The 14016-nt window shown below is 47.0% G+C and overlaps 1 protein-coding gene across 1 annotated transcript in view; it reads left to right on the top strand.

Annotated features, from left to right (window-relative positions):
* Nucleotides 1-14016, top strand: part of abcc2 (ATP binding cassette subfamily C member 2) — a 33332-nt gene that overhangs the window by 18184 nt on the left and 1132 nt on the right. Inside the window, exons 21-31 of the mRNA XM_079730250.1 lie at nucleotides 320-422; nucleotides 575-794; nucleotides 6051-6205; nucleotides 7006-7161; nucleotides 7734-7933; nucleotides 8582-8708; nucleotides 9222-9323; nucleotides 10217-10360; nucleotides 12083-12241; nucleotides 12337-12503; nucleotides 13737-13931. Coding sequence (XP_079586376.1) covers nucleotides 320-422; nucleotides 575-794; nucleotides 6051-6205; nucleotides 7006-7161; nucleotides 7734-7933; nucleotides 8582-8708; nucleotides 9222-9323; nucleotides 10217-10360; nucleotides 12083-12241; nucleotides 12337-12503; nucleotides 13737-13931 — 1728 coding nt within the window. The remainder of the gene's footprint in view (nucleotides 1-319; nucleotides 423-574; nucleotides 795-6050; nucleotides 6206-7005; nucleotides 7162-7733; nucleotides 7934-8581; nucleotides 8709-9221; nucleotides 9324-10216; nucleotides 10361-12082; nucleotides 12242-12336; nucleotides 12504-13736; nucleotides 13932-14016) is intronic.

Below are 14016 nucleotides of genomic sequence, written 5' to 3'. Positions count from 1 at the left end.
ATGTCACTAGCCATCGACGAGTTCTGTGATGGACTCATCAATCAAAGCCCTGTCAAGGGGTGAGTTTTAGAGCTGATGGGTTTGGTGGCTCGATGGCCGATGGGGTTGGAGGTTGAGAGGCCCGTTGTTTCCAAGGGGATTTAAAAAATGGCCCACTATGAAAAGTAATTGGGGATCCCTGAGGTGGAGGCTAAGTGAGCTTCCACCAGCACCGGAATGTAGACTTCCATGTGTTTTTCTTTGGTTATAAATGAACATCCCACTTCATGTTTTTCCTCTATGTTTGATTCCCCCCCCCCCCCCCCCACTCTACCTACAGTGTGAGATTGAGGTCAAACAGCTCATCGCCAAAGAAAGAGCTTGCTACAGATATGAAGAAAGGCCAGAGGCTCATAGAGAAAGAAACCATGGAAACAGGACAGGTACTATTCACGTCACCCCATGGGGGAAAAATCATGCACACACACGCACATGGAGAGTGACACTCACACAAAAACCCTCACACACACACACCCTGCATTAAATTTCATTTGAAACCTGTCTGTGGCATCCCGGCCTCGGTGTCTCTGTGCAGGTGAAGTTCTCGGTCTACCTGCAGTACCTACGAGCCGTTGGATGGGGGTACTCCACCATGATGTTCCTGATGTACCTGATCCAGAACATCGCCTTCATCGGCCAGAACCTGTGGCTGAGCAACTGGACCAACGACTCTCTGGAATATTTCAACATGACATACCCCGCCTGGAAGAGGGACACCCGCGTGGGAGTGTTTGGTGCCCTGGGAGTGGCGCAGGGTAAGGTGTGTGTGTGTGTGTGTGTGTGTGTGTGTGGTCAGCATTTTTATGAGACCAATCAACCTCCCTTCAAAGCCTCTCCCCCAAAACGTGCATAGAGCTCATTTTTAAAGTTTATTTTTGTTTGCCGTAACATTTTATGTATTGATTGCTGTCGGGATGAAGAGAAATGTCAAAAAAAATTACAAAAAAAAACAACGTAAAAAAGAAATTCCTTAGTGCCCTACTTTTAAAGGAGTCATATTATACCACCAGGTGTGATTGTGATTACCCTTACAAGCCATTTCGAAAATCTGCCCCATATGAAATCACTAGTGGGCATGTCCACCTAGATTTGTGCTTGATAGATCAGTCTACTAGTCTACCCAGTGGACTGAAGTAAACGTTGCTCATCTATCCAGCACAGATCCATCCATCTAATGGGAACAATGACAATAAAATGAATCGGGGCAATGGAAATACTACACATTATTTCATTCTACATGGATCCAATTGGAGCTGAAATGAATGCATCCATAATCATCCGGATACGAGCGACAAAGTGGATCACGTTGGGAATCTGTTATCAGCGGACTTTGGTTCATGTCCAAACATGTTTATGGTTATGCATTAACTGAGAGAGAGAGAGAGAGAGAGAGAGAGAGAGAGAGAGAGAGAGAGAGAGAGAGAGAGAGAGAGAGAGAGAGAGAGAGAGAGAGAGAGAGAGAGAGAGAGAGAGAGAGAGAGAGAGAGAGAGAGAGAGAGAGAGAGAGACTTTGTAATTTCTAATAGTCCCTGGCTTTATTTTCAGGGCGAACAGGGTCGTTGTGATTAGAATTGAGGTATCACTGTGTCCATGGCTTCAAGTGCACTTTGTCGTGAGCAGTATTGTCGTTGTTATTATTGCTATCGGGAAAATAAACAAGTAATGGAAATTACTGATTTATTCATGCCATCACATCTGTTTCCATGGAGACCTATTGTGGTGACTCCATTTGCTGCAGCACAGACGATGGATGTATGTATGTGAACGGCAAAGTGGAACATGTAGGGAAATGTAATAATACGGGTGCATATATATCAAAATATGGGTAACTATTAAATCTCTCTGTCTCTGTCTCTGTCTGTCTGTCTCTCTCTCTCTGTCTCTCTCTCTCTCTCTGTCTCTCTCTTTCTCTCTCTCTCTCTATCTCTCTCTGTCTCTGTCTCTCTGTCTCTTTCTGTCTCTCCCTCTCTGTCTCTCTGTCTCTGTCTCTGTCTCTCTTGCTCTCTCTGTCTGTCTCTCTCTCTCTCCTTCTCAATTCAGTTCAATTCAAAAAAGCTTTATTGGCATGACTATTGGTAAACCAAACAGTGTTGCCAAAGCATTACAGTATTACAAATATTAAAATAATAACAATAGAGAACGTCAGAACAATATGTACATTGTACATACATCAACCTGTAACAATATAACATAACATACAAATATGCATATGTACATATAGAAAAAAAAAGTCATTAAATTAATGAATTGAAAAGCTACATAAAACACATTATAGGTTACTAATAATCAGTAATCGATCAAACAGTGAGGCCTGGTGTAGAATGGCATCCTCTCATGTTGTGGCAAGCTGAAATATACTGTCCTGCGAGGACGGAGCTCTCTTTTCTCTCTCCCATTAATATTTGTAGTTGGGCTACATGGGAGTTTATAAAATGAGGGTGTTTTTGGCCGAATTTGCTAAAGTATATTTCGCGGACATTTTTGAATTTGGGGCAGTGTAGGAGGAAGTGCTGCTCGGTCTTTACAGCAGCTTCTTCACACTGCTGGCACAGCCGCTCCTTTTTGGGCAGCCATGATTTCTTATGGCGGCCTGTTTCTATGGCTAGGCTGTGAGCGCTCAGTCTGTACTTTGTTAACAGCAATCTGTGTCTAACATCAGTGACTGTGGTCAGGTAGGGGGCCACAGTGTACTGTCTGTTTAGGGCCAGATAACACTGCATTTTGCTGTGTGTGTGTGTTTTAGTGTTCCAATGGGTGAGGTAGGTTTGTTTCTGATGTTTTATAATTTGGTTGAGTCTAATTGATATGTTCACCGTCTGGTCCTGAGGCAGAGCAGAGGGGGAACCTGTCTGTGGACAGAGCCTCAGGACCAGCTGAGTAAGGGGACTCCTGTTCATCTCTTAGCTTTGCAGGGCTTTGTGCTGGAAGGAGTGGGGGTCACTTTGTTTTAGATGTAGCCCATATTTAATTGATCGTTTTTGGATTTTTAATAGAAGTGGATACTGACCTAATTCAGCTCTGCAGGCGTTGTTAGTGGTTGTCCTGTGTACCTGCAGAATGGTTTTACAAAACTCAGTGTTTGTTTTGTTTTCTTAATGTTAACAGCCAGGGCCCAGGTCTGACAGTAACAGTCTAGTAGGTCTAGACTCTGTTGAAGTCCTTCTTTTGTCGGACTTAACAGGATTAAATCATCTGCGTAAAGCAGGAATTTGATCTCGGTGTTGTGGAGAGTAAGACCAGGCACTGTGGACCGTTCCAGAATGGAGGCCAGCTCATTTATGTAAATGTTGAACAGTGCAGGTGATAGACAGCAGCCTTGTCTCACTCCCCGCTCCTGAGAAATAAAAACTGTTCGCTTGTGTTCAATCTTGATGCCGCACAAGTTGTTTGTGTACATGGTTTTTTGTTTAAGTTTTCAGCAATTTGAGTTTCTGATTTAATAGGGATGTTGCTGTATAGGTTTTTGAAGTGATTGGTCCAAATGTCAACATCTTGTATAACTGGTTGGTTGGGTTTGGTTTTGTTTAGGTTTTTCCAATTTTCTCAGAATTTGTTTGTGTTTATGGACTCCTCAATTATTGTCAGTTGTTTGAGTGTGTATTGAGCCTTTTTGATCTTGAGTGTCAGTTTGTATTGTTTGAGCATGTCACAGTAAAAAAGGCAAACGTCTGTATTGCTTGGGTCTCTGTGTTTCTGATTGGATAATTTTCTAAGTTCTTTTCTTTTTTCTTGACATTCTCTATCAAACCAATTGTTCTCCTTTTGTTTTTGGGGTTTGTGGCTGGGTTTTTTCAATTGTGATTTATGAGCTATAGTCATAAAGATGTGGTTAATTTTTCCAACTGCATTGTCTATGCCTTCTTTACTGTGAGCATGTGGGGTGTCCAGAAAGCTGTCTAATTGTGTCCGAATTTGTGGATGCCCGATTGCTTTCTGGAAGTCTTGTTCACTGTTTGGGGCCCATCTGAAGGTTCTGGGGATATTAATCAGATTACTGGGCTGTGATGGTGAGGTGTTAGTTTCTGTCCTTTTAATGAACACATTTTTGGACTCATAATTTGGCTGTGATCAGAAAGAGGGGTTAGTGGTTTTACTGTGAATGAACTGAGAGAGAAAGGGTCTAAATCTGTTATCATATAATCCACTGTGCTAATGCCAAGAGGTGAGCAGAAGGTGGGTCTTCCCAAGGAGTCACCTCTAAACCTACCGTTAACAATGTTCAGACCGAGGCTTTGGCACAGCTGGAGCAGCTCTCTTCCATTCTTGTTTGTAGTGAACAAGTTAGTTAAGTGTCTGTCTGTCTGTCTGTCTGTCTGTCTGTCTGTCTGTCTGTCTGTCTGTCTGTCTGTCTGTCTGTCTGTCTGTCTGTCTGTCTGTCTGTCTGTCTGTCTGTCTGTCTGTCTGTCTGTCTGTCTGTCTGTCTGTCTGTCTGTCTGTCTGTCTGTCTGTCTGTCTGTCTGTCTGTCTGTCTGTCTGTCTGTCTGTCTGTCTGTCTGTCTGTCTGTCTGTCTGTCTGTCTGTCTGTCTGTCTGTCTGTCTGTCTGTCTGTCTGTCTGTCTGTCTGTCTGTCTGTCTGTCTGTCTGTCTGTCTGTCTGTCTGTCTGTCTGTCTGTCTGTCTGTCTGTCTGTCTGTCTGTCTGTCTGTCTGTCTGTCTGTCTGTCTGTCTGTCTGTCTGTCTGTCTGTCTGTCTGTCTGTCTGTCTGTCTGTCTGTCTGTCTGTCTGTCTGTCTGTCTGTCTGTCTGTCTGTCTGTCTGTCTGTCTGTCTGTCTGTCTGTCTGTCTGTCTGTCTGTCTGTCTGTCTGTCTGTCTGTCTGTCTGTCTGTCTGTCTGTCTGTCTGTCTGTCTGTCTGTCTGTCTGTCTGTCTGTCTGTCTGTCTGTCTGTCTGTCTGTCTGTCTGTCTGTCTGTCTGTCTGTCTGTCTGTCTGTCTGTCTGTCTGTCTGTCTGTCTGTCTGTCTGTCTGTCTGTCTGTCTGTCTGTCTGTCTGTCTGTCTGTCTGTCTGTCTGTCTGTCTGTCCCATTAGTTTGGTGCTCAACAGGTCTGCATTGTTCCTGCTGCCTGGTCTCTGCAGGGCCTGGGCATAGCTCAGCTGCTGGACCGGGGGGGTCGATGGGAAGGGCTGGGCTGCTCCGTGGGGCGTGGGCTTAGTGAGCACTGTGCTGGGGGGTCGAGCAGGTCTGGCTGGAGCGGCTCTGGTTCTGGATGGGGGGCTGTGTTGAGGCGGTGGTGGTGGATGGTGCCGGTAGGGTGATCCGGTGTAGCTGCGATGCTCTCTGGGGAGGAGGGGGGGAATTGTGTGGTTGAGTCGTCTCTTGCAGGGGGTGGCTCCATCCTGGGGTCGTCCTAAGGCTGCATCCTTGAGGGCTCTAGCAAAGACACCCACCATGTCTCTGTGGAGGTGCACGTGGTCGTGGAGGCTGCTGATGTTCAGTGCGGGGTGGTGGGCCAGGTGTACGTTGGGCAGGGGGGAACATCCTCGGTAGATATCGGCGTTCACCCTGTGGATGGTGGCGGGGTGAAAGTCTCTCCGGGGCAGGATGGTGGAGATGGTGATCCTGGAGAGGGGGAAGGTGTGTGTCTCTTTCTGTGCCACTCTCCTCACACACTCTGCCACCCTCTCCTGCTGGCCCCGTAGATCGTTGGTGCCTGTATGGATGATAATGTGCCCGGGCTGACCCAGGGTGGGCTCAGTCAGCAGATTGAGGGCAGTGTCAGTTGTTGGGCACCATACTTTGCAGACTTTTTTCCCCGGGAACAGCTGTTCTTCGTTGATAAATTTACAGTTTGAATCAATTAAAATGATAATGTCAGCGTCTGTGGGTATCTTTGGCTTTGTTTTGTTGGTAGGAGGGGTTGTGGTGGTGGTAATTGTTGGTATTGGTTGTGGTGTTGTAGTTAGGTTCAGGTTGACGGGGGGTATTTGTGATTGTTTGGGGGTTGTTTTTTCTCGGAGGCCTTCAATTTGCTCTTTCTTTCTTTCTTTCTTTCTTTCTTCTCCCCCCCCCCCAGGTGTGTTTGTGTTCCTGGGCACCCTGCTCATGGCCGACGGCTCCGTCTCGGCCTCCCGTGTCCTTCACTCCCGGTTGCTCCACACCATCCTGCGGGTGCCCATGGTCTTCTTCGACACCACGCCCACCGGCCGGGTGGTCAACCGCTTCGCCAAGGTGGGGCTGTGAGACGTAGTTAACACCCTAACCCTAAGACCCTAAGACCCTAACCCTAACCCTAAGACCCTAACCCTAACCAGATTGGGGATAAGGGAGGGTGCCCCCGGGAAAAGGACAGCACACTAGTAGGAATCAAAAATTCAGCTATTTGCTTCATGGAAAGAGTTATACATAGTATTTCTAACCTGTGTACGTGAAGGTCCATGATTGACAGAAGTGTAATTTGTGCTTTAGAAATAGCATTAATGTGCCTCTATTATTACCACTAAGTGGGATACTGATTGGCTTTTTCAAGAACTTTCTAAACCTCGCCCACACCTTCTCTGTCATACATCAGGGTGGACAGAGTCTCACTTGGTTAAGGCATAGTTATGGCTCCACGTGAACAGCGCAATGACCACGCAGTCGCCCCGATGCAGTCGCTCCGACACAGTCGTGAACCTGTTTTGGTTCTGCGTCGGGTTTACGTTAGCGGACCAATCACAGCCCTTGCTGCTGTGTCGCCTCGACGCAAGGTTAACGTTTTTGGGAGGCGCACGTCAGGCCCTTGCGTTGGATGCAAGGAGGGTCCGCAAGCACGTAAGGGTCCGTAAACAACGTCCAACCATATCTAAGAGCTTGTACATTACGACGTCACATCACCATGACCGCCGCATTTGCATTGCAATATTAGATACTATGTAGGTAGTAATGTTGGTCATCGATGAGTCATTAATCGTGAAACTAGAGACTAATGTTCCATAGAACTCCACAAAGCTCCCATGATGCATTGTGCCATGACCCTTTACGTCCTGCAGGATATCTTCACGGTGGACGAGGCCATCCCGCAGTGTTTCCGCTCCTGGATTCTCTGTCTTCTTGGCGTTGTCGGGACGCTCTTCGTCATCTGTCTGGCCACACCCATCTTCGCCGTCGTCATCATACCCCTCGCGGTGGTTTATTTTTTTGTACAGGTGCGTTTTGACGGGATTCTTTTTCGTGCAATATACAAATGCACAACAATCGTATGAATAAAATCTCGAACTTAGAAAAGGCAATACTCTTAAGTATTTCTTCCCTTCTATTTGATTATTTTAAGATTTAGCAGAGGCTTTATTGATTGTCTTCTATGCACAGGTAAGGGTAGGTAGAGAGGTTAGGGTAGGTCAACCCCCTGACGTTGGGGTTGAAACCCATAATCTTTTGGCTTGGAGTTGATCACAGGTTTCACTAACCAATACCTCGCCCGTATCTGATAAGCAAACTAAACAATACACTGCATACAATAAAGTAGGGCTGGCCAATTATCCAATATCATCGTTTTATTATCTTTGAACGGTATTGCATCATGAAATAAAGATATGAACTAATCGTGGATCCAGTTTTTATAGTTAAAATAATGAGGAGATTCAAAATCTCTTAAACCGTCAGTGTGAAGGAATGACTACTATAAGTCCCATTAATGTCCATAAGCTTTACTGTAGTGACCCTCGTTCAGGCTTGTGTTTGAACCCCTGCGAGCATGCTGATGTTTACACCCCCCCAGAGGTTCTACGTGGCCACCTCCAGGCAGCTGCGGCGGCTGGACTCGGTTTCCCGCTCGCCCATCTACTCCCACTTCGGCGAGACGGTGGCGGGGCTGTCGGTCATCCGGGCGTACGGCCACCAGGAGCGCTTCCTCAAGCACAACGAGATCACCATGGACCAGAACATCAAGAGCGTCTACCCGTGGATCGTGTCCAACAGGTACTGAAGCTCAGCGGGGCCATCAGCCCCCCCCTCCCCCAGCGTTTAACGAGCGGTAGACGCAACAAGGTATTTTAGTTTCGGCTTGGGAACGCTAGCCTGGGGGCCGTCGTGATCACTGGACTTCACATTCTCTTTTCGTTGGACGGATTAGTCTGGATCTCTGGCCCCCCCAACATCTCCCCCTCGTCATTCATGGGGGGGATACTTGCCTTGACAGAACGACTTCATACAATCAGCGTTACGAAATGTGACGTCTTTACGGTCGAGAAACTCCGTTAGTGCACACTCTCTTGTTTTAGTCTGACAGGGGTTATTGAGTGTTTCTGTTCAGTGACCGCACTTATGGCTGTGTTTCCTGCCAACCTTCGCCTGTGTTTACTACTTATGTTAACCTTTCCGCTCGTCGCTACACTTTAGCCAGCGGTGTAGCGTGTACTTCTATCTTTAACTACGACGCAGTCCCTGATTGGCCCACGATTACATTGTAATCATGGGCCCCCGGGGGGACATGAGCGAAAGTGAATCCTGAGCACCTTTATCCGCCTATATCCGCCTATATCCACCTATATCCACCTCATTTTGTGTAAATTAATTCAAATGACAAGCCGCCAAGAATGACGGGCTTTGATTGCGTGCGTTCCACAGATGGCTGGCGATCCGACTGGAGTTCCTAGGCAACCTGGTGGTGTTCTTCTCCGCTCTGTTCGCCGTCATCGCAAGGAAGAGGCTGGAGAGTGGGCTGGTCGGCCTGTCCATATCCTACTCTCTCAATGTAATGCCCCCGCACGCACGCACGCACACAGACAAACAGACGTGCATGCACGCACACACTCTCGCATATAGTCACACAAACATATCGACTCCGACCACACATAAAGACAAAAACACTCATTACACTAGGGACAATGTTAAAGGTTATTTGGATTACTTTATCCAAACTACACACCAAGTCTAAAGGATGCCATCCACACCCTGTTGGAGAGTCATATGAATACAAGGACGCTATGAAATGAAAGGTATGGAAGTCCAAGGACGGTGGGGATGGAAAAGGCTGGTTTAAACGTGCACCTTAAGATCATAACGATAGTCTAGGTTTAAGGAGCCCTAACTCATCATAACGATAGTCTATGGTTAAGGAGCCCTAACTCATCATAACGATAGTCTAGGTTTAAGGAGCCCTAACTCATCATAACGATAGTCTAGGTTTAAGGAGCCCTAACTCATCATAACGATAGTCTAGGGTTAAGGAGCCCTAACTCTTGGTCTTGGACCCGCTCCTGTCCAGGTGACCCAGACACTCAACTGGCTGGTCAGGATGACGTCGGAGCTGGAGACCAACATCGTGGCCGTGGAGCGAGTGAGCGAGTACTCAGAACTGGAGACGGAGGTGAGGAGGGAAGGCAGGCTACTGCGGGGTCTTTCTTTGTTAGACTGCAGGGCGAGTGGATATGCCGTTCTATTCTTGGACGGTTATGACAGGTACTTAACTTCCAGTCCACAGCTTTACAGCCTCGCTACGTTAGCCATTGCATGGTCACCTGTTGGCCACTGGATCCCCCCTCTTTTTTAGTTTCACTTTGCTCACTATGATTGAACCTTTATGAATACTATTCTACCACCTGCAGTTATTTCAGTTGAAACATGCATACCAGCTGGATTCATATTTTTCAATCTGAGAATAGAATGTGCGTGTGTGCTTGTATGGGTTATGGGATGGAAGGGACTCAAATACATGGCATTGAGGAGCAGGTAGAGAAAAGCATTGCTCAAAGATTCCTACAGGAAGGCTGCGAACATATTGGGAATCAAACCCAGTTCCTTTAAGGTGGTTGTTGAAGCCCCTTGCCACATGCACAGCAGATGATGAAGTAATCTCATAAACTTGTCTAAGTAGTTGGTTGTGATACTAGCCTTCAGCAATGATTTATAGTGATCTAGCTGTAGTTGCATTCTTTAGTAATATAAATTGCTATTGAAATTGCAGTTGAAAACCCTTTTTAACATAGCAGTAGCTATGGTTTGAAGCATGGGAAATGATAAGCAATTTATAGTTATTTATAGTGCTCAACCAATTGAAAGGCTGGATGAATTGTTTCCTCCCTTTCAGTCACAATAATCATAATCATTATTATGACTACATAGGGTGCTCAATTTGCCCTTTTCTCTCCATTATTGCGCCGAAAGCAAACTCTTTTCAGCTTTGTAAAAGTTCAATTTCAAGTAAGTTCTTGACTTCTTTCCGCATTTTCTTTCAACCCATGAATGTGTGTCCTTCATCAGGCTGAGTGGGCCTCGGAGACACAGCCCCCAGGGAAATGGCCCGATGCAGGGAGACTACAGTTTGATAATTACAAGGTCCGCTACCGGCCCGAGCTGGACCTGGTGCTGAACGGGATCACCTGTGATATAAGCAGCACTGAAAAGGTTGGTCATCTTGGAGTGTGGGTGTGGGGGTTTGGGTGTGTATTGGGGGGGGGGGTGTTTGAAGAATGCAATGAAATTAAATACCCCTTACAAAGAAGCTCAGCCATTAGGGATATTATTCAAACATACCTTGCATCCCTGGCGGGCAATTGATATAAGGTGATATAATACTGTTAATTGTTGTTTCAATGAACAGTATTTTATTAAAACATGACACTATTTTTGGTTCTTCCTCCAATTTATAAAAATGTTGAACGGCAATAACACTGACTAAACCATTCTCTTCCAAAAAGTGGTTGTGCATCATCACCTACAATGGTAATCAGCTGACTGATTGTTGAGTTTTACACTCACATGAATTACTCCTTCTGGAGAAATGCCCTCTCCAGTGTGAGTTTTCAATACAATGTCTGCAGGCTGTAATGGAATATATCCCAAAACATCTTCATTTGATTCTATTGAAATCCATTGAAAAAGACACCTTAACCCCAGTGTCTAGTTCCTTTTCCATCATTTTACCTTCAATCTCTGGGGTGATACAGATGTGTTTTAACTCCTCTTTGATTGATCATATTCAATAAAGGTTCATAATCTATATCTGTGTCTTTTTCATCACTCTGTACGTTATGTGCCTCCAAGTGATGCACTATCCTTTTTTTTTCTTTATCATACCGCCTGAATGTTCTTCCTTTTAAGCAATTTTTCCTCTTTCATAATACTTCCTACTTTTACACAATCTCCCTATGTGACCTTTCTTCCCACAGTTATAGCATTCTTGTTCTTTGTACCAGCAGTCATCGTCTGTATGATTTTCCGTTCAACATCTCTTACATTTCCATGTCCTTCTGGGAAAGGACAGCATCACTTTGTTGACCTTTGTGCTCAGCATTATGCCACTCGGCTGTTGCGCTTCTCTTGCCACCGTCTCCATCGATAGGGCGATTTTCCACTGCCTTGTTAAAGGTGAGAGCTGCCGCCGTCAATAACCTTTTCTGGGTAGCCTCACTCTTTACTCCACAAACCAATCTGTCCCAAAGTGCCTCTTCCAGATCTCTTCAAAGCGGCTGCATATTAAGCGACAGTCTCCCCTTCTTCCTGGCTCGGAGTTAATTCACAATGCGCTGAAAGCCATGTCCCCGGGCTGTTGTGGTGTAATTAAACTACGCAGCGGTCCATACGTTCACATACCCATGAGACTCACTAGCACTGACACTCGCTTTTCATCTTTTATGTCATTTGCATTTATAAAGTGTTCAAATCTTTCAATATCAGATCCCATTAATCCCCGGTCTCGTCGAAGGCCTCAATGTGTCCAATGGTGGTAGCCATGTCCTCTCGTTCACTTCCTGGCCGGGCTGGCCTTCCTGCAAACTTTCCTCTTTTCCAAATGCGAACTTGACTTGATGAGCTTCTTCTTCAGAGTGGTTGTTTTTGCTTAAACACAAATTGAGATTATGTCCTTATTATGATATAAGGATAACTTATTGTAATGGAGTGACACAAGAACGCAGGTGGAGACGTTGCTATCCAATTAACTGTGAATTCCTCGGTGGAGAACAATGTTACAGGTTACACCTTACAGGTGCCGTAGAGCGCCCCCTAAGGCATGGGAAAGGACCATGCACTGCTCTATTGCCTCCATAGCAGATGGGGTGGGGGCCAACCTCGGCCTGGTCGTATAGTGCTGATGCAGTGCTTCACACCGCTCCCCCCTGTCCTCAGATTGGTATAGTCGGTCGCACCGGAGCTGGCAAGTCCAGCCTGACCAACTGCCTGTTCAGGATCATCGAGGCGGCGGAGGGACGCATCCTCATCGACGGCATCGACATCTCCAAGATAGGCCTGCACGACCTCCGGAACCGGCTGACCATCATACCACAGGTGCGCACACACACACTCACTCACACACACGCTCACACTATACATTATCTATGTATGCATAGCCATAACAATATGTAATTGTATTTCTGCTGTAGGACCCGGTTTTATTTTCTGGCTCTCTGAGGATGAACCTGGACCCCTTTGAGAACTTCAGTGACGAGGAGATCTGGATAGCGCTGGAGCTCTCCCACCTCAAGGAATACGTGGCGGGCCTGGAGAAGGGCCTGCAGTACGAGGTCTCGGAGGGTGGAGAGAACCTCAGGTGGGTCCCTGAACTCTAGCTAACCAACCAACCGCACAGTAAACCACCGTGGACTGAGCCCGACCCACCGATGCATGCGGCACCATCTATGTGTTGCTCCTTTGTCATTTGGTTACATTTTCTCGTGTTAAAGAAAGGAGTTCTGTTTTTGGATGGTTTGCTCACCCAGTGATGGTGCTCAGCTGCTCCTCACTGTTCTGCCTCCTGCTGTCATAAGGGCGAAAGAGGCTTCATTTTACAGCAAAGATTCTTTCCACTTAGAAATTACAAAGCGGCCGAACAGCGCATTCCCATTTATGACTGACAGTAATCGCTGCCTGGTAGTACTTTAAAATATTACTGGCAGTAATTGATAGCCAGTTTCTTTAAAGGTTATGAAAGGAACTGACTATCAAACAGAAGACTCCTTTTTAAATTCCTTTTTTGTGGACCACCAGACACTAGTGAATACTTATTTTAATAAGCCAATCATGGAGGTTTATTTCAGACAATGTTTAAAGTTTTTCACACTCTGAAAAAAAGTCAAATTTTCCAGAATATACAAACACATAAATCTTCCTGACCTTAACCACATACCTTATGGTTAATGGAGAGCAGAGAGAAGAACCTCAGACAGGGTCACATACCAATCAGAGCATGGAACCGCACCATGCATGCTCTTTCCTGACCTTATCTTTAACATTAAGCTATTTTGAACAGAAAGGAGTACTGCTACATGCAGATGTTGTGAATAAATGGCCCCCACAGTGGGGGCCATGGTAACACCCCTGTAACCTAACGAGGACCGCTGCCCCCCCACAGTGGGGGCCATGGTAACACCCCTGTAACCTAACGAGGACCGCTGCCCCCCCACAGTGGGGGCCATGGTAACACCCCTGTAACCTAACGAGGACCGCTGCCCCCCCACAGTGGGGGCCATGGTAACACCCCTGTAACCTAACGAGGACCGCTGCCCCCCCACAGCGGGGGCCATGGTAACACCCCTGTAACCTAACGAGGACCGCTGCCCCCCCACAGTGGGGGCCATGGTAACACCCCTGTAACCTAACGAGGACCGCTGCCCCCCCACAGCGGGGGCCATGGTAACACCCCTGTAACCTAACGAGGACCGCTGCCCCCCCACAGTGGGGGCCATGGTAACACCCCTGTAACCTAACGAGGACCGCTGCCCCCCCACAGTGGGGGCCATGGTAACACCCCTGTAACCTAACGAGGACCGCTGCCCCCCCACAGTGTGGGCCAGAGGCAACTGCTGTGCTTGGGCCGGGCTCTGCTCCGCAAGTCGCGCATCCTGATCCTGGACGAGGCCACGGCCGCCGTGGACCTGGAGACGGATGACCTGATCCAGACAACCATCCGCAAGGAGTTCTCCCACTGCACCGTCCTCACCATCGCCCACCGCCTGCAGAGCATCATGGACAGCTCCAGGTACCAGGAGGGGGGGGTGAGAGAGAGAAGGAAGGTGTGCGTGTGTGTGTGTGTGTCTGTGTGTGTGTGTGTGTGTGTCTCGGAG

Source organism: Pollachius pollachius (genome assembly GCF_949987615.1).
Source record: "Pollachius pollachius genome assembly, chromosome: 2".
Lineage (NCBI taxonomy): Eukaryota > Metazoa > Chordata > Actinopteri > Gadiformes > Gadidae > Pollachius > Pollachius pollachius.
This window is presented reverse-complemented; position numbering and strand designations above follow the sequence as displayed.